Source organism: Anabrus simplex, chromosome 1 (genome assembly GCF_040414725.1).
Source record: "Anabrus simplex isolate iqAnaSimp1 chromosome 1, ASM4041472v1, whole genome shotgun sequence".
Taxonomy (NCBI): domain Eukaryota; kingdom Metazoa; phylum Arthropoda; class Insecta; order Orthoptera; family Tettigoniidae; genus Anabrus; species Anabrus simplex.
In genome coordinates, this window is record NC_090265.1 from 898,338,155 (window position 1) to 898,359,199 (window position 21,045).

Here is a 21,045-nt window from a genome sequence, read left to right on the forward strand (position 1 = left end):
ATAAGGTTATACTACCTGAAATATCATCTATCTCTCCTGTTCACACTAATGAAGACATAATGAACATTAATATTTACAGAGATATATATTGTAGGTAAGTCACTCTTCATTTCTATGCTGCTTTTCTAATTTGGGAAGTTACATACACTCCTTTCATTATCTTGGCATCATGTGAGGATTTTAAAGAGGAAATGGGAAGGATAGTATTTGGTAAAAAATATAACAACAAAAAGTCATTCCATTCTCTTCTGTCCTTCCTTTTCTGGTGGCCTAATATGCAGGATATATTTCAGAAAGACTAACTATTGTTCGCCAGCAGCAAATGAACTAATATCTGTACAAGACCAACACGCTGGTTTACCAGTGTACATTATACATACCAACTTTCAGCACCTTTAATACCCTATGTTTTGTACCCTTGCAGTGATGTATGCTTTTCCTCAATGTTGTTCATTGATTGGAACTTCATTTTAGATTTGTTTGGCCTCAGATACTTGGACATCTCAGGATGGTTGAGTGTAATATATATAACAGAGTTTTTCCCATTTTGATTAAGTGAAACTTTGACCTTTGGTTAAAACTAATTTTGATGACTACTAGTGACAGTTTGTCAACCCTATGTTATTTGTCTTATGTGTCAAAAGAGTTAGCTGTGGGCTACTTGCAGATAACAAGCCAGCCAGCCGTGAGTGCTGATTGACACGGATGTGGCCGCTTGTTTTAGGGAAACCCTCTGTCCTTTATGTCATCTTGTACTAAACCAATTTATATTTATGACAAAAGCTCCAGCAATGCAACTACGGAAGACCCAGGCTTTAGCATCTTTAACTGGCAAGCTGGGTAAGTGACTTGTATTTTGTTATTCTTTGCATGTTATAATTGTAATATTTCAACTACTTCCAGATGGTTTGGTGTTCTCTCAGATTTTTATATTTATCACGTTATTTGTTTATACAAATGGAATGTGTACATAGTTAAGAGAGACAGAAATAATGTAATAGTGTGTATTCTCTCTTAAGATTTTTCTAATTCAGAAAACACACTTTCATTATTACTTTTACACTTTAGAAAGAAACTAATAAGTTTGCAGTTCATTTCACTGTAAGTAAACAGAAAATAAATGAAAGGAGATGGCAATGATCTACGAGCTCTCTTAGGTACATGGAAGAGTGCTAATTCTGTATTTATTCATGAAGTAAAAAAGAATATTTTAATGTGGTATTTAACTTCTTTTTATAATTCATCCTGATTGTATGTAACTTACGGATGTGCTAGAAAATTACTTGTGACGCAAAACAACTTTCCTGTCGGACTGGTATATTTTCTGCTTTAGTGCTATTTTTCTTGACTGATTGAAATGTGTGCAGTATTTCCCTATTCTCTGTGACTTAACACTTTTTCTATCTAATTCATAAAACACAAATATAATAAAAAGAAACTAACAAGTTTGCACTTCATTTTCAAGTATTCATAGTTAGTATGTCAAATTTGATTTATGTATTTACACTTTACTACTGTAAATTTTTAAACAGAACTTTACTTACTCCTGTTATTTTCCTACTCTTTGCACAAACAGAAAAAATCACTTTCTTGTACTTAATACAGATAAGAAAACCCTAAAATATTCGGAGGAGGCGCCAAGGAAATATACAGTAGTGTTAAACCTCTTTTAGTTTAATGAAAATAAAAATCCACAACCTGTTTCCAGTCATTCGACCGGGTCAGGAATGGAATTAATGAAGCCCCGATCTAGCGGCGAGGATAGGAATTATGCCGGTTGCCGAAGCCTGTCGCACTCCTCTGGGGCAATGATTAATGATTGACAGATGAAATTATATTGGAGAGTGTTGCTGGAATGAAAAACCCCAGAGAAAACCGGAGTACCCGGAGAAAAACCTGTCCCGCCTCCGCTTTGTCCAGCACAAATCTCACATGGAGTGACCGGGATTTGAACCACGGAACCCAGTGGCGATATGCCGGCGCGCTGCCGCCTGAGCCACAGAGGCTTTTCAGTTGAATGTATTTCGGTATTTAAATTATAAGTTTTATTTAGTCTGTAAATCAGTTTCTGTGCATACATCTTCATTATAGACTGCTATATATTTTAGCATTCAGTCTCTATGAATAAACTAAGCCTTTCCACAATCCTGTATTTGCATCTATCTCCTTGATCAATACTACTTCTTCACCTCTTACCTTGCGTTCATTCAAAACTACATCATTTACCCTTATTGGATTAATTCGTTACTCTCCTATGCATCATATCTTCTGCATTCATCTTATATGAGAGGCACCAAAGCCAGTTTACATGCACAGCTTCATCTATTGAGTTTGTTACTAACTTTGGCTTCAACTCTTCATTGCAAGTTATCCTGCCATTTCCTGTTTGTACCAGTAATCATAAGAGTCCACAGCAAAGTAAGTATTGAAAACAAAATGGTGTAAGAATAAATTTCATCTGCAAGCTCGCTTTGTTCTTACAAAATACAGTTGATTGCAAATGCAGTTTTATTACACCTTGATTCAATTTCACTTAGTATACCACCATCCTAAGGGAATGAATATCCTGAGTACTTGAAAGGTTTATTGTGATGGAAACTCTTGGAAAAACTGTTGCCACATATCTACCGACGAAGTTAGTTTCTGTTCAGAATACAGTGAAAGTCCCGCAAGGGTTGCCATCCTTCCTGCATACCATGTGTCGGAAATGAGAACATGGTCACCACCACAATATTCCCATACGCCCATAGAAAACTCCTCAACTTAATGAATGAATAATCATTTTGAAAAAAAAAAAAAAAACAGAAAAGCAATAAGTTACACCATTTCAGTAAGTGTTGAAAATGCTCTCCCCTAGTCTATAGACAAGCATTGTAGTGTGTGAAGATATTCCAGTTCGCTCTTTGCAATTCAGGCTTATGAATCTTCAAAATCTCATTGTTAATTGCATTTTTCAGTTCGTTTATGATGGGGGGGGGGGGTTACTTCTATACACTGTATCTTTCAAAATACCCACAAATGAAAGTCATGAGGCGTTGAATCAAGGGAGCGGGCTGGTCATAACCTGACAAATTATTCTGTCCGTAAAATTAACACACTGCATTATTTAAATTACAAGCGGTATGTGCTGTTGCCCAGTCTTGCTGAAAATATCCCAGTGACTTTTCCATTTCAGTCAGTTTAGAGAAAAACTTGTTCACTATTAATTCTTTGTACCAGTCAGAATTAATGAAGTTGAAAAAAAAAAAATGGCCCTACAATTCTTGTAGCACTAACAGTGCACCAAACTTCTGTTTTAAGGTCATAAAGTGGAGTTTCATGAATTATTCTTGGATTCTTACATGACTAAAGGCCTGTGCTATGACAGCCAGATAAAAGCGTGGTTTAAATTTATGCTGAAATTTGCACATTTATCTAGAAGTTTGGTTGCAAACTACTATGACTTTTATGTGCTGTCTGGGAGAATATTCTCTAGCTTAGCTATGCCGAAGTTGGAGAGGCAGTTACCATTCTTAACTGGGACTTGGCCGTAAGAATCAATATGGCTGTTATCATGATGAATCTGCATCTGCATGATGCTATACAAAAAATAAGTTGTTATAATGTAATCTATATATATGTTCATAAAACATACCATGCCTTCTGTCCAGTTAACACAGTTTGTACAGACTTCCCGAGCTATCAAGTTGTTGTCACTAACTGTATGAGTTGCACGCAAGCAGCGAAATAACAAGCTTCTGGTGTAGCCATAGTTGTTTATGGCATTATCACTTGATGCTGTTGCACATTATTTGTTGGTTCAAGTCCCATTAGTTGAATATTTTTTATTTTCTAAATGTTAGTTGGCAGGGTACTAGAGGTGGTAGTATACATTTCCTGATTACTAGAGTGGGTATTTATGCTGCCTACTAGTGATATCAAGGTTTCCCAATTTATTTTACATCATAACAAAATTGGTGGCATTGATTACGAATATAAACTTTACTTTTACTCTAATGCTTATCCTCGTAATTCGTATTAGAGAAAATACAAAATATCGTCTAGTAGGAATTATTTGATACTTCATTTTTATCTTGCTGGGCTGAGTGGCTCAGACATTTGAAGATGCTCAAATATGTCAGCCGTGTGTTGGTAGATTTAATGGCACATAAAAAAACCATGGGACTAAATTCCGGCACATCAGTGTCTCCGAAAACCGTAAAAGTAGTTAGTGGGGCATAAAACAAATATCATTATTAGTACTTTTACCTTTTGCGCCTATGCAACATTTTCAGTCTTTTTACTTTCTACAACAATTTCTGTGCTTTGTTACATATTTCATTAATTTTAAAGTTTCTTCATATGTGTATATTTCAGTCCTAATTATTTTCTGGCCTGGAACTTGCACATTATAGCCCGATAAGAGTCTAATATTGCATCCCTCCATATAGGGTTGGTGTCAGGAAGTGCATCTGGCCGTAAAACAGTGCCAAATCCACATGTGCGACACAGTTCGCACCCGCGACCCTACAGGTGTGGGAAAATGCTGTGGGAAAGGAAGAAGTCTAATATTGGACTAAAGTAATACAATTTCAAAATAAATAGCGCTAAACAAATGAAAACGCCCAGGAACAGGAATACCACCATGCTAAATTTCACTTGTAACCTTGTTGTCAATGAAGTAAGAATGTTATTAGATATTTTGCATAATAATACCATAGTTAAAATCCATTAGTATTACTCAAGAAAATATTTAACTTGTAGTTTGCAAAACTGCAGCCTACATATCTGGCTGTTTATCTGACAATTATAGTACAGGCCCTATTACCAGTTATTTTGCAAATTTATGCATCTATGCAAATAAAACCACGTCTCATCAGAAAACAGCAGTAATTCTGGACTTAATTCACACTGTTGACAGGCCGACGAAATAAATTGCAATTTTTTTTTCTTTTTGACTAGATTGTTTGGGTTTAAACTTTGCACTTCTGTGACTTTGTAAGTCTTAAATTTGAGTTTTCTTGCTGTCCACACCTCCCTTTGCCAAGCCAGTTTCCTTAAAGATTTCCAGTGGGATCTCTCAGTCTTTCAAAAATATCCTGATGTATAAGAAGCAATCACGCTGTACAGAAGCTTGTTGCAAACTAATTGAGATCATGATATCACTGGGCAAGTTACTTAGTTCAGGCGGCTATTGCATCATCCACTCGCCCAAATGTAGTACAGAGAATAAACAGCAATTCGACTGAGGCTTGCACTGTAGGCTGACACAGGTCTGCTCTAAGAACTATTAAATTATTCTTTACTGATAAGGGGGGCATCATCCTGTAACACAACCCAAATACTGAACCATAAAGGTTGCACATTCAGAGATGTTGACATTGCCAGTGATAGGTCACGCCCCCATGGTTCATATTTCATGTAAACCGGGAGATTCCATGGCTGCGATCATGATATTAATAGTCATGTTTAATTACCAGCTTGTTGTGCTTTTAGATTAAATGAGGCTCAATGGTCTGATAGTTTCATAGCCAATGTTACATTTATGGCATACTTCCCTTCAGTATGCATATTGTAAATCGATATATGTATAGTGATTTTTTTTGTTGACCCTTCTGAGAGTCCTGAATATACACTCTTCCTACCATAGAATTGGGCTAGGAAGTCGTCATTGCCACTCTCAATCTACGAGTTGTATGCAAAGCAATTAACAAAATAACCAGAGTTGTTATGCTCCAAAATTCACTCTCAAAATGCTACACAACAGCCATAGTCGCCAGGCTGCAGTGTGTGTTTTGTCACTTCAACACGTGCTGAGCAAAATTGTGCTTCAATAATTCTTTGAACTTTCGTGTTATCTAGATTCTAAGCTTGACCCACTTGTCTACTTCTGGTATGAGGTTCTTCTGCTGTAGCAGTCCTTAGTTGAATGTATCTTTGGCACATTGGTAAATGCAGTGTTCCATACTGACTTCTTCTCTTCTTATCTAAATTGGGCATAGTTTGGGTGTTACCTTGACAGGTATAATTGTCTATATAGGGTGTAACAGTAAAGTAGGCCAAACTTTCAGAACACATTCCTCGCACAGAGAAGAAAAATACTGTATTTCCTCTTGTATTAGACCCCCCATCATTTGGCTGGGTCTTTATTCTAAGGAGAGAAAGGTGCTGACATTTCTGGCCCAGGCACAGGGTGAGGGGAAAATACCATGCAGCCTACCGCTTCCCGGTACAGTCAGCGACAGCCTGCTGATACACAGAAACAAGCCATCTCACATTCTTAAAACTGATACACACAAAAAAGTGCACTGCTAGTTCAGCAATGTTGTAACTTTTGTTTGCTGCACATCACGTGATAGAGCATTCAGTTCTGCAGGTGTATTGAGATTATTCTTTTGCCATCATCTGTATGCCCAATTATTTTATTGCCCTGGGTGTAGGTATTCCGCATTCTAAAATATTCTCTTACTTTGTTGAGCCTGTCTTTTCTGGCGGCAATCAAGGATTCGATGATAAGGAGCTTAGTCCCTTTCAGCTTTATTTTGGCTCTCCAGACTAGGTCTAGTAATAGGCCCGTTACCAGCGGCCACTTCATTATCAGTAGTTTTTTCTTACCTATGATAACAAAGATATTTATAATAAAGTACAAAAATTGTAAACTAGAAAAGGAGCTGGAACTAATTAGATTTCTGGGCAATGGGTTGGGAAATAGTACCGTATTTGAAGACTTACTTGATTACTGTTTGCAAGAAAAATATATACCATATTAATGGAGAATTGCTATAGCAGTCCCTGTGTACAAAGCCTCTTCTCTTCATTGACTTCTTCCCCTCACCAAGTTTAGAGAGCAACATTTCCTCCTTCAAGATCTTAACACGCAATAGAGTTACAATTACCAGGAACCCATGTGAACACTTCCTTAGCAACTAGCGAAGTGAACATTCCTCCCATCTCACTTATGCTGCAGTACCTGGACTTGCCCACATACAAAAGTAATTTAGTACGCAGTTAAGGTTTTGTGCCATCAGATAGTAATCATGCTCTAGCAATTGGTGCTTCACTGCCCCGTAGGTTGCAGTTTGATGACAAAGATTCAGGAAGAACAGTTACACAAGGTGGCACTTGCGATGGCTTATCAGGACTTGATATTTAAGAACCATGGATATTTTTTTAACTTTTTTTTTTTACAAGTTTCTTTATGTCGCACCAACACCTGCCAATGATGGGATAGTTAAAGGGCTAGGAGTGGGAAGGAAGCAGCTGTGGCCTGTGGCTTTAAGTAACGTACATTCCCAACATTTGCCTGGTGTGAAAATGGGAAACCACAGAAAACCATCTTCAGGGCTGCCGACAGTGGAGTTTGAACCCGCTATCTCAAAATGCAAGCTCGCAGCTGCACACTCGTGTTTTCGTGGCCAACTCACTCGGTGTGTTTTATTATTATTATTATTATTATTATTATTATTATTATTATTATTATTATACAAGGCACTTCAGGTAATGAAACAACACCTGTAACCAGCGAACAAGTAACAAGAGTAGGAACGTCTTGTACTGCCTTCAAGCTATTACAATATTATCACTCGCGCGTGCATTGAATTGTATGCTTAAAACAAATTGCTGTGCTTCCTTATGGAGCCTAATAATCATTGCTTGATCAGAAAATCCCTTCCTTTAATTTTGCTGAGACTATTACTTCTGTATTAGGCTCTCTGGTGGAACATAATATTTCTGGAATTGCTTACAGTGGTGGAACAGGGCTCATTATAATGTTGTAATATTTAAGTCTAAACCAAGCAAGTTGGCCGTGCGGTTAGGGTTGCGTAGTTGTAAGCTTGTATTCGGAGATGGTAGGTTTAAATTCCACCAGTGGCAGCCCTGAAGATGGTGTTCAGAGTTTTCCCATTCTCACACCGGGCAAATACTGGGGCTGTACCTTAATTAAGGCAACCACCACAACCTTTGCAATCCTAGCCCTCTCCCATCCTTATGTCACTGAAAAATTTTGATATGTTAGGGCTACATTAAACTACTAGCAACAAAAAAAAATACAGTGTATTGTAATAAGACTTACATCACATTACATCTTTATTACCCCACCATAGTACAAACCATCGGTATTAGGAAATAAAGAAAATAGTACGTGACTGGACTAACTACTTAACTAACACTGAATCTATAGCTAATTTGATACTAGATCCTCTCTGTAGCAGCTCACACATGAGCGGATAGCTAGCTCCAGGTGCAACACGCTACCTCTACATTTTCTTAGTACCTGACTAAACTAACTACTTAACTACAGCTAAATCTATACTAATTCTATATTAAATGTCTAGTCGCGACATCACCCCCTGGTGAGAAACTGCAACCACCCTTCCCTGGGATGCCGCAACAAGCCATGTCTCAGAGGCCAGATACCAAGACCTCATAGACCCCTTAAGATGCCAGTGCTAGCTTCCTCAGCCATCCTTTATGTAACAGCCCACATGTGAGCGGATTGCTAGCTCGACATGTAGACTGCCACATCTGCATTCTCCTGCCGAGACGGATACCATAACTCGGCTCTTCTTTCTCTGTCTCATTGACATCTTACTCCCTCTAACCTAATTCTATTTTCTACCTTACTCTACAAGTGCAGTCGGTCTGATCCATCACTTTAGCTTGAGATAGGTCAGGCCTATCACTCCCTCTCTCAGCTCTACGTCACACAACTCCACCATCTGGCTCCTTCCTTCTTTTTTCCTAACTACTCGGTCAACAGTTCCTTTTTCACTTACATTACAGGTACATTTCCAGACCGTCCTTATACCTAGCCCCTCTTAACCACCCTCATACTTATCTTTTAACATTGATAAAATTCCCATTTATACATACATGTAACAATATATAATACATCAACATATACTACACACTTAAACATTCTATCTTCAATACGTCGTTAAATTCTCATTATTACAGAGCTCTTTCAGCCATTTCACTCCCCTTTCTTCCATCACCAATTCTATACCTTTTTCTCTTTCAACCCTTTATATACATACCTTCCAAATTACGTCCATCCAGCTCTCCTTAATACTCCTTCTTTCTATTTACCTAAACCGTACCTTTTACTACCTAAGCCACTACCCATCCTCTCAAAATATAATGCATAGACTTTACACTACACACACAAAAACAGTCCATCTTTCATATCTCATTCTCTGTTCACTCTTTCTTTTCATAATTCTTTCTACACTGTATCTTCTTCTTCTTCTTCTTCTTCTTCTTCTTCTTCTTCTTCTTCTTCTTCTTCTTCTTCTTCTTCTTCACACTATTGTCTTTATTTTATTACTACTTCTAACACACTTCTATCCTTACATTTCACATCAGTTCTGTATTTTTTATAACTAAACCATTTATGTCCATCTCTTTCACATTTCATCTCCCCATCTCCTATTTTTACTCAATTTCTTTATAAATTTTGCTCTCACTACGTTTAAAAATTTAGAAATATTCATTCCTCTCTCCCACTCCATACACAACCATGATAAGTAAAACACTTTCAAGATTAAAATTATTGTGTCCACCTTTTCAATACAAATATATTTTTTTAGTGATTAAATTCTACATGAATTAAAAACACCAGTTAGGGACATGTTTCGCCCGAGTTATGGGCATCTTCAGCCTAATACTAAATCTTGGTCAAGAATTAAAACTATAAACATCGGAACTTAATAGTAAACTTAATACTAAATACAATGGTTTTATGCTTTTTACATAGTTTACAATATGTACAGTATGTACAATATGTACATTAACTTTGCCAGAATTTACGAACAATGAATTAATTTATTTTATAATGACTAGACATCCAAATTGTAGATTGGTTTGATCACAGCGTGAATTGGGGTTTCTCAAATTGTATTAACTAGAGATTTATCACAGAGTGAGTTGGGGTTTCTTTAATTGTTATGGTCGCCTGAGTCGTAAGAATTGTTAGAAAACCGGAACCTTGGTTAAAGTCGTTCATGTTAGGATATGAATCAGTTTGAATATATCTTTAGAAGGAAGCATGGTTATGTTTTAAGGTTGAAGCATGTATGTTAGAAACTATTGTTGATCGGATACATTTTTTAAAAATATTATGTCATTCTTGTTGATTAACTTCCCATTGGTGCATTGTTCAACCTTGGGAGGAATATGAGTTGTCTGTAACTGGATAAGAGAAAAAACAGGGAATTAGAATGATTCTAATTCCCTGCTGTAACTGGATAAGAGGAAAAAAGGGGAATTGATTCTAATTCCCCGTTTTTTCTCTTATCCAGTTACAGACAACTCATATTCCTCCCAAGGTTGAACAATGCACCAATAGGAAGGTAATCAACAAGAATGACGTAATATTCCAAAAAAAATTATCCGATCAACAATAGTTTCCAACATACATGCTTCAACCTTGAAACATAACCACCGGGTGAGTTGGCCGTGCGTGTAGAGGCGTGCAGCTGTGAGCTTGCATCCGGGAGATAGTAGGTTCGAATCCCACTATCGGCAGCCCTGAAAATGGTTTTCCATGGTTTCCCATTTTCACACCAGGCAAATGCTGGGGCTGTACCTTAATTAAGGCCACGGTCGCTTCCTTCCAACTCCTAGGCCTTTCCTATCCCATCGTCGCCATAAGACCTATCTGTGTCGGTGCGACGTAAAGCCCCTAGCAAAAAAAAAAAAAAAAAAGAAACATAACCATGCTTCTTTCTAAGGGAATATTCAAACTGATTCATATCCTAACATGAACGACTTTAACCAAGGTTCCGGTTTTCTAACAATTCTTACGACTCAGGCGACCATAACAATTAAAGAAACCCCAACTCACTCTGTGATAAATCTCTAGTTAATACAATTTGAGAAACCCCAATTCACGCTGTGATCAATCCAATCTACAATTTGGATGTCTAGTCATTATAAAATAAATTAATTCATTGTTCGTAAATTCTGGCAAAGTTAATGTACATATTGTACATACTGTACATATTGTAAACTACGTAAAAAGCATAAGACCATTGTATTTAGTATTAAGTTTACTATTAAGTTCCGATGTTTATAGTTTTAATTCTTGACCAAGATTTAGTATTAGGCTGAAGATGCCCATAACTCGGGCGAAACATGTCCCTAACTGGTGTTTTTAATTCATGTAGAATTTAATCACTAAAAAAATATATTTGTATTGAAAAGGTGGACACAATAATTTTAATCTTGAAAGTGTTTTACTTATTGTATCCTCAATATGGAACAAAATGAGACTAGTTACTCACAACCATGATGTCATCTTATAATCTTTAGCTAACTTAAATTCTGTCTTATTAAGTAATTTCCTTTTCACCTCATCCAAAACTTTACACTGGTTAAATATATGTAAATCCGACCACCCCTCCCCACACAATACACACCTATCCTTATTTTCCATCTGTACCCATCCCCTATTTTTGGTATGCCTAACAGCCACCAATACAAGCCTTTCTTCGCCTACCCCTCTCAAAATCCATTTTCGGACTAGTTACTTCTATTAATTTGTTTAAAACTGATATATCCATTCTTTTCTCTCTCTCCCCCCCCCCCCCCCCACACGAAACACTCCCATACTCCCCCAAGCATAGTTTTTACATCCTTTTCTTACACTTATTCACCCAATATCCTTCATTCTCCACTCTTTTCTGAAATCTATAAGCATCGTGTATTAATTCCCCTCCTTTCCCTTCCTCCAATGTTATCCAATACTTTATCACCCTCTTTACAATTTCTACCTCCATAGACTCTTTGCAAACTAATCTAGCCCCCACCAAGCTCGATAGCTGCAGTCGCTTAAGTGTGGCTAGTATCCAGTATTCGGGAGATAGTAGGTTCGAACCCCACTATCGGCAGCCCTGAAAATGGTTTTCCATGGTTTCCCATTTTCACAGCAGGCAAATGCTGGGACTGTACCTTAATTAAGGCCACGGCCGCTTCCTTCCCACTCCTAGCCCTTCTCTGCCCCATCGTCGCCATAAGACCTATCTGTGTCGGTGCGACGTAAAGCAACTAGCAAAAATAAATTTTAAAAAATCTAGCCCCCGCATTCGCCGTGCAGTTTGGTAGTCCCATCATAATCTTGCTGAATTCTGCCACTACTTGGTTAAATTCCACCCTTTCCTCTTCCAATCCCCATACCACCCCAAATAACATTTTACCCTTCACCGGTGATTGAAACACCATTTTCTGGGTTTTGTATTTTATATCTGGGAATTTATTTTCTAATACCCTTACTGCTGCAAGCAATCCTGTTCCTTTTAATTTAGCCCTCCTACACTGTTCTTTCCACGATCCCTTGTTACTTCTTGTTACCCCCCAATTTTTTCTACTGGTATAATTTCCTCTTGATTTACCTTCCACACTTTCTTTTCCTTCCTATCTCTCCTTTTCCTACATACCATTATCTGTGTCTTTCTCTCCTCCATGGTTCTCTAATATATTATTTATAAATAATATTGGGGATAGTTTACATCCTTGTTTCACACCTATCTTTGACTCAGTTCAATTACTCAACCCTCCTCCCTGTAATTTGATCATCACATATGCCTTCTCGTAAATTCTTTCAATTGCCCCTTTTATTTTCTTAGATAACCATCTCTCTCTTAATCTCATAAATAACGTCTCCCTGCTCACTGTATCGAAAGCTTTTTCCAAATCCACCACTGAAACATATAATTTGGGCCCTGCTATCTTTACATATTTCGTAATCAACGTGTCTAGTATCCGCACATTATCGACCTATTTCTTCCTTTCCTAAATCCGTTCTGAAAATCCGATATTCTCCCGTACTGCTCTGCCCATTTCTTTATCCTGTTAGCCAAGATCCCTGTGTACATCTTGGACAAGGCATCTAACAATGTTGTCCCTCTTTAATTACTTGGATCGCTTTTAACCCCTCATTTTTGTAAATTGGGCATAATACCCCCTTTTTCCATTCCCTCGGATATTTAGCTGTTTCAAACATCCTGTTAAAGAATTTTACCATCCCCCTCAACATTGCTCCATTGGCTCCTACTTCCCTCTAAACACTATTAGTAATGCCATTCACACCACCCGCTGCCTTAGGTCTTGCATTTTTTAATACCCTAATTACTTCCTGCCCTGTTATCTCTGCATCTAATATTTGATTTCCAACTTCTAATTCTCTTATTATATATGTCTTACCAATTTCTCTATACCAGTTATCTTTCCCTCCTAAAAGCCTTTTAAAATACTTCTCCCAACCTTCCTACCTTATGTTCTTACCATTCCCCATTGGTCTCTCTCTCCTTATCTTTTATAGACTCCCAGATCTTCTCTATTCTATTTTCCCTACAGTATCCATTTGTTCTTTCTGCCTCCGCTTCCTTCCACCCTCTTTTTTTTTTTCCCACTCAGTACACCCTTGTATTTTCTTCTTAATTTACAATATTCCTCTCTCTTACCCTGTTCCCCTACCTTCCTAAACTCTGCTAGAGCTCTCAATACACCCTCCCTTTTCCTGCTACACTCCTCGTCAAACTACCCTGTCACTCTATTATTTTTTACACCTTCTCTCCTCTTACCTCTCCTCCCCACACTCCGCACTGGAAGTTCTGTTAACTCTAATGCCCCATCTGTGTCCTTTTCTTCCAATGCCCCTTCAATTCCTACTCCTAATATTTCTCCCCTCAGTAATGAGACTTGCTTAGATCAGTTTTTATCTGAATCGTTGTCACTTCTGTTAATGCCCTTGGCCTACCAAGATTTTTGCCCAGCCAGATGGCCTGCAGGTTTTGGAGTGTCATGTGAACAGTGCGACTACATCTTTAGCCATATGCTTGGTGTCCTCAACTAGGTCCGCTGCTTTTTGTATTGGAAAACTCCTTCGTTGGTCTCATGAGGTCAGGTGAACTTTGTTCTAGCCAATTGTTCAGAATTAAAATCCTTGGACTGGCTCGGAATCTAACCTGGAGCACCCGCGTAAGAGGCAAGCACACTATCTCTATACTACTGAAGTGGCTGTTGGAACATAGTACAATTCTTGCATTTGCTATGAGTATTTTTATGTTTCATTATTATTGTTTAGCCACATGTGAGACCACCACAATCTACTTCATCTTTTTCTCAGCTGGGAATCTTATGTATTATGTGCAAAATCTAGCTAATTTCAACACAAAAGTTTGTTGCTGCTTTGGATTTATTGCCTTGAAAACAGGCCACGAGTAATTTATCACATATTCAAGGATTCTGCCAGCTGTTAAATTGCTTCCTCTATCACAATAGTTAGCAGTTCCTGTGTATGGGATTAGTACAAACATTTCAGTAATCCAAATAGACCTTTGTCCCAATCAACTTGGATTACTTAGATTTGCTATAAAATCTTGTATTACTAATAAACTATGTGCAGAATTATAACAGCTGAACTACATGTTCACATCATACCACCTGGAAGTAGTTGATCCGTGCATTAAATTTGTAAGTAACAGTCAGTATTATCTTTTATTTTATTTTCTCATGCAGCATCATCTGCTATATTGCCTGTAAAGTATTAGTCAATCACTTATGACTTGTTTGTGCATGCCTGTGGACACAGTGTGTTAATCATGTTTTAGATATTTATGTAGATTAGCTGAAATGCATGCTTTTTAATCTCAATCGTTGTTCCTGGTAGTGAAAATGAAGAGGTGTGTCATAGTCAACCCTGTTAAGATAAAGCTATTTTTTAAAATACCCCCAGTATTGAGTCCATATTCTGTGAACCTGCCCATTAAACTATATTTCTCTTTCAGTAATTTACTTGTAGTATACTACTTTTCAAATTTCTATTTATTATCCTAGTAAAGCTTGCGGGATTTTGACCATTCTACTCAAATTGCATTTCCATTACTTGACTTTCATCCTATCCTCTGTTTACAAGGAAATACGTAGCATTCGAAAGGTTAAAGAAGTTAAAACGAAGGACCCATTTTCATGTCTTTTACATCATATTCAGTGTTGTATCAAAGATATGTAGTGTATGTGGTTAAATTTTTCATCTGTCCTTCCTTTATGTATACGGGAATTTGGGACTACATTATTAGCATAGTGGCTTAGTTGTTTTGCTTTCCATGCAAGCGGCCATGGTTCAAATCTCGATGGACTCTATAGATTGGAATATTCACCTGAAAACTCATGTGCTCGCAGAAGGATCCAGCTTTAAAAACCTGGCTAAATCTGAAATGCCATGGTGGCCCCAGTAATCACAGAAATTTGCTTTGTGTACAATTTATTTGATCAAAAGAAATGGGTAATCAAGATAAGTCGTTGATTTTCCACTTTAAATGTATTTCATGTTAAACTACAAGTGACGTACAGTACATTGCCCTGCCCTTCCTTTTTCCTGCTTGAATTCCATGCAAATGCTGGGATGGTATGGCACATTTGCTTGTTTCCCAATACTTGTTACCTATGTACTCTCACACGAGTACTGACAGTGTAGTTTATCTGTCGGATCTAATTCGCCAGGTGCTCAGAGCTATTTGCCACAATATCATTAAAATTATTCAGTAATAAAAAGGAATCTAGTTTTCATGGATCTGTTATTCATAGATTTCTGTTGTAATGAAGCTCTTCCAATGCTTGTAGGTCACCATTGTCTAAACCTTTCACCGATATTGCATTTTGTGTCAGTGTCACATACAGTCCGTGTTATCTCACTGATGCCGACTTGTAGGTTGAATCTGTTCCTTCACATCTATTTTATTATCTCAGACATGGCTCTTGTTGAATACAGATTTCTCAAATTTTAATATTCTTCATTTGGTATTGGTTTCTTTAACCATTATACATAAATGCTCTGTAAGATATCTTACGATCACTTTCCTTGTCAATACCGTCTTGCACTGAGAGGCCTCAGTCCTTGACCGTCCATGATAGTGTGCTGCATTTTGAACAAAACTATGAACAACCTATTCCAAGAAGCAAGTTGAAGAGAAGTGGAAGAACGACTGTATCTCTGAACTTGCAGGTGAAGGGACGCTTTGTTTGGAAGACCAACCTACGCAATTTTGAGTGTTTGCTATCATTATTCTTCAAAGTTCAGACCTTCTCCTTTTTTACCTCTGATTAGTGTTGTGAGGAAATGTTTGTCTAGTTATACCATACTTAATCATATATAGCAGGGATTGGAGTATGAATAGAACATACTTTAGGATAAACACAGTGATAGGTTAGACTGGGAAGAGGGAACAACAGGAGGAGGTAACAAAGATGAACATAAAAACACAAAAGGACAAGAATATCTCATCTTCTTCATGTACTGCCATCTTCACCAAGTTAGGCTCTCTCCTTATCAATATCAGTTTTTCTATATCCACAAAGTGAGACCTGTTAATTAATTCATGGTATCTTTGTCTTTGTACATTTGATAATAATGTTGTAGCAAGTTCTTCATATGAAAGCTAATGACTTTTTTTATCTTTTAGGAGATGATGTTTGTGACATAGGTTATAATAGATGGATTTCCCAGTCTTTTTTAAAGGAAGCATCTTAAGAGGGTTGTACTATAGATGAAGCTGTTTTATCATATTTATTGGCATAAGACTTGTTAATTTGGAAATATTTAATGAGTTCTGCAAATTTATTGGCAGAAAGGTGGTAGATATTTTAAAACTGAGGCCAAATCTTTTTTTTTTTTAAGTCCTCTATATTAACTGTCTGTAAAGTAACTTATTAGGGTCTCCAGTGGAACATAATATTTCTGGAAATGCTTATGGTGGTGGAACAGGGCAAATGATCATATTACAATATTTAACTCTAAACCGAGCAAATTGGCCATGCAGTGAAAAAAAAAAAAAAGGAAAGAAAGAAATCACTACCATCTCTTTTCTGATCTTCTCTAAACTGTATTCAGTAGCTTGAGGAATATCCGTGTGATAAATTTATGCATTGGGTAAAAATTGTATAGAATTTTAACTCTAATTTATTGATATCTTTGAATAGGTGACCAATGGCATTTTATTATTGAATTCTACTTTATTTATGGTGATAAATCAGATACAAGGTGGAATTTTCACCTGACAGCTGAAGTACCAGGGGGACCGGTTTATGCCATGAATGGAAAATGGTGGGGTTGCATGAAGCTGATTTCTCGCCCAACACATATAGCAAGGCTTTTCTTACATCAGTGAGTAAGAAGTACATACGTCTGTTGTACTGTACAATGTATTACTATAAATGTTATTGACAAAGGTGTCAAATGTGCTGAAATCTTAGAAGACTGTGCAGGCACAGTTCGAGGAACTAACCCCTTTAAAGACATAAGCCTTTGATCGGCTTAAAATTTTCTATTAGGGATGGATTGTCTGGAAAATGAACTGTACCGACGACGGCCTGGGACAAATGTCACAACAAAACATTTGTGCTGTTTGTGACCTTATTGAGGAGTAAGTAATGTGTCCATCAGTGGTGAGTGATGACTTTCACTTTCAGATAGTGTCTGCCAGGTTAGTTCCTCATCTACTTACCGTACAACAAAAAAGTGCTCATCTGGATTTTTGCCAGATTGTCCTGGCTTGCTACTAAGGAGGATTTTTGGGGTGGTGGGTCCATTGCTATAGCTTTGAATCCAAACAAACGAGCCTGGGGTGGTGGAGAAGAGGTGAAGCTGCACCGGTAAAGGCAAAAAGGTGCTTGTCAGCTGAAAAGGACCATGCAGCTCATTTTTGGGACTCCATTGATATTTTGTTAGTTGATTTCCTTCATGAATGGAGAACAGTTGATGCTGCCTATTTCTATCAACTTCTGGACAATGCAAAAGCTGCCTGTCACAGCAAATGACATCTCTGAACAATTTGAGTTGTCATTCGCCACAATGCAAAATTCCAAACTACTTGCTTTAATGTGTGATAAGCTGGAAAAAATTCACTGAACACCACTAGAACACCTGCTTTACAGCCAAGATTTATTGTCTTGCATTGTTTGGACAACTCAAAGAGGTGTTGAGAGCAATAGCAGTTCAACAATATTGCAGGAGCAGAGGAGTTTGTGTGCAACTAGTCACAGGCACATCTCTACTCTTTCTTCCCGAATGGAATAAAAAACTGCCAGTTTGATGGGAAAAATGTTTCTCTAAATTAGGAGATTATGTAGAAAAGTTAAATTAGGAGATTATGTAGAAAAGTGACATGTAGCTTTTGCAGCTTTTGGCTGAATTTCTAAAATGAAAATTCCAGTTTATATTTGATCTGTCGTCATACATTTAATTTTTGGAGAATTCCATATTAACCCTTTTAAGACTGGGTATATTCAAGGAGGGCGCACCTAAGAAGACCAGCTGTTTAGCATGTGGTATGGCGAAAAAGACCAAGGCATTAAAGGCATATTTTTCACATCTCCATTAGTCTGTAATAATGTTTTCTTCATGATTCTTTTTTCAAAATCTTCAGAAAACAACCATTTTTCTTATGAGATGTAAACGAAGGCAGTTTGAACAAAATTAATATTTCAAAATAAACAATATTTTATATATACACTAAAAATATTTTTTAAATGTTGAAATGAAATATCTGTAGCTTCTAAACTAAGCACAGTTTACCTATGGCGAATGTATTATTTATGTTCCATACTTCATTTTCCATATTATCACAAATTTTATTTGAGTTCGGATTGAAATTAACAAAATATTGTTATTGTCAACTTGATCTGAAGTCTAAAAAACCAGCACAGCAGTAGGCACACATCGTTTGCCTATACTTTGTAGATACCAAGCCAAAACCTCTGAATAACACCAACACACACCTACAATATAAAACACTGAAGCGGACCCAATAATGTTTTAAAATGTTTCCGGATGTTTTCCACACTTACAAAACTTATTACACACCATGGCATCCTTCTGGGCATTTGGTACACACAGTTCTTCAGCTGGTCCTATAAGGGTTAAATAATAATAATAATAATAATAATAATCATCTTATGACGTTAGGTGACAAGTAACCTAGTGCACTCTTCTTGGTTTTATCGTTTGTTTGTTTGCTTATTTATGGTATCTCCTTTTCAAGTGGATAATTATTTTGAGTGTTGTTTTCCGTTTGAAGTGATACAGCCATCGCCTTTGTAAATAATGATTGTTTCTTGTAAACATATGACAAGTTGCGAATTGTAGACAGAACTCTGACGATGACTTGTTAGACTTATCAGATTTCTGGGAAGGAGATACCGTAAATAAGGAAGGAAACAAACAACAAACGATAAAACTGAGAAGAGTGCACTCTGTTACTTGCTGCCACACATGGTTTATGTTGAAACGGCAACAGCAGACTGCACAGCTCAGCGATAAGGTTAGCGCGGGCTGGCGAGCACGAGGTGGCACTCTGCATTAGATGTGCTGCACTGTTCTTGTTGGGGTTTATTTCGTGCTTTGAATTTCGTACTCAAACTGTAATCTAACAGTCCTAAAAGATCTTCAAGACACTTAATATAGCATCATAATATTCATGTGTTAAAATATTTAGCCTACAGATGTCCTTTTATTCCACTGACGAAATATCGGCAGCTGGTCCTTTTAGCCAGTGTGGCCATTGACAATATATCGTCAGTTGGTCTTTGTCGCAAGGATTGTCACTGACGATATATCGCAGTTGGTCCTATAAGGTTTAATACCTATATACTGTAAACCATAATAAATCTCTCTGTCTTGATTAGTGGTTATAGAAGTTAGTCTCTTCGACTTTTATTATTGAGAAAATTTTAATGAAGCTCTTGTAATGTAGTGTGGTATGTGTGTGTTTGTGGGGTCTGGATATGTTTAACTGGGAAATTATTTTGGGACAGAAAGGGTTCCATATTCTGCCCTACTGTTATAATCTGTTTTCTTGAGATTCATGTTGCGTTCAGAGAATATTGTGACAGTCATGTGTTATGCCAGTAAATATGACCTCATGCTAGCATAACGAGGCAGATTATGTGGTTACCTCTTTCTAAGGTAATTTGTATGCCGTGCATAGGTCTGGGTATGTATGGAGACAGCGAGGACTCTGATAGTGGTGATGACTCAAGAAGCCATGACAGCCCAAGACAAATCAATGGAGCTGATTCAGATGAAGAACTAAAGGTATGTTAATATTCACATTAGAGAAATTTTAATAATATGCTTCATTTGTTTACTTAGCTAGTACACTAGTGTCCAAAAGTTAAGCATAATCACTAAATGAGGCCATACCGCCTGATAGGAATGTCAGACGGATTGCTGAACAAACGGAAGTTGACTCACGCGCCATATGTCACACAGCTTGTCCAAAAAACAGTGTTAGAAAGGTTCTGATAGCTAAGGTACACCTTTGACAACAACTAACAAAACTTGGCATTGACTGTCACAACAAAATATGCTGTTAATAGGGTGTAGGGTTACCCCTAACGGCCACACACGCTTTGCAGCGATGTGGCATACTCTCTATCAGATGGTCCAAGAGCTCTTGTGGCCGTTGATCCCATTCCTCCAAAAGGGCAATGCAAAGGTCTTGGAGGGTCCTTGGTGGAGGCTGACGGGATGCAATTCGCCTCCCCAATGTATCCCAGGCATGTTGTATAGGATTCAGATCCGCAGACCTCGCTGGCCAGTCTATGCGATGAATGTCTTCCCCAGCCAGAAATTCATCCACCAGAGCAGCGCAGTACGGTAGTACATTATCGTCCATTAAGAGGAAGTCTGGACCAACTGCACCTCTGAAGAGTCGAACATGTGGTCCTAGTACCTCATCCCTGTATCTCCGAGCGTTAACAGTGTTCCCCGGACCACCCATGAAGATGTGCAGGTCCTTACGGCCATTCAACATGATGCCGCTCCACACCATGACGCCGCCACCACCATACTTGTCCCGTTCCACGATGTTCGTGTGGTTGTTTCGGCTATCCGGTTCTCTCCAGATTAATGTACAACAGGAATCGTTCTGCAAACTGAAGCGGGATTTATCTGTGAAGAGCACATGCCTCCATTCATTCATGGTCCAGTTTCGATGTTGACGGCTCCACAGTAAACGGGCCCATCTCTGTGCTGGAGTGGGCGGAACGCACACTGCTGTATGTTGG

General features: G+C 37.8%; 1 protein-coding gene across 3 annotated transcripts in view; it reads left to right on the top strand.

Annotated features, from left to right (window-relative positions):
- Nucleotides 1-21,045, top strand: part of LOC136857726 (arginine/serine-rich protein PNISR) — a 248,435-nt gene that overhangs the window by 182,962 nt on the left and 44,428 nt on the right. For all 3 annotated transcript variants that reach the window (XM_067136603.2, XM_067136602.2, XM_067136605.2), the window contains exons 9-10: nucleotides 784-840; nucleotides 19,965-20,071. In XM_067136603.2, coding sequence (XP_066992704.2) covers nucleotides 784-840; nucleotides 19,965-20,071 — 164 coding nt within the window. The remainder of the gene's footprint in view (nucleotides 1-783; nucleotides 841-19,964; nucleotides 20,072-21,045) is intronic.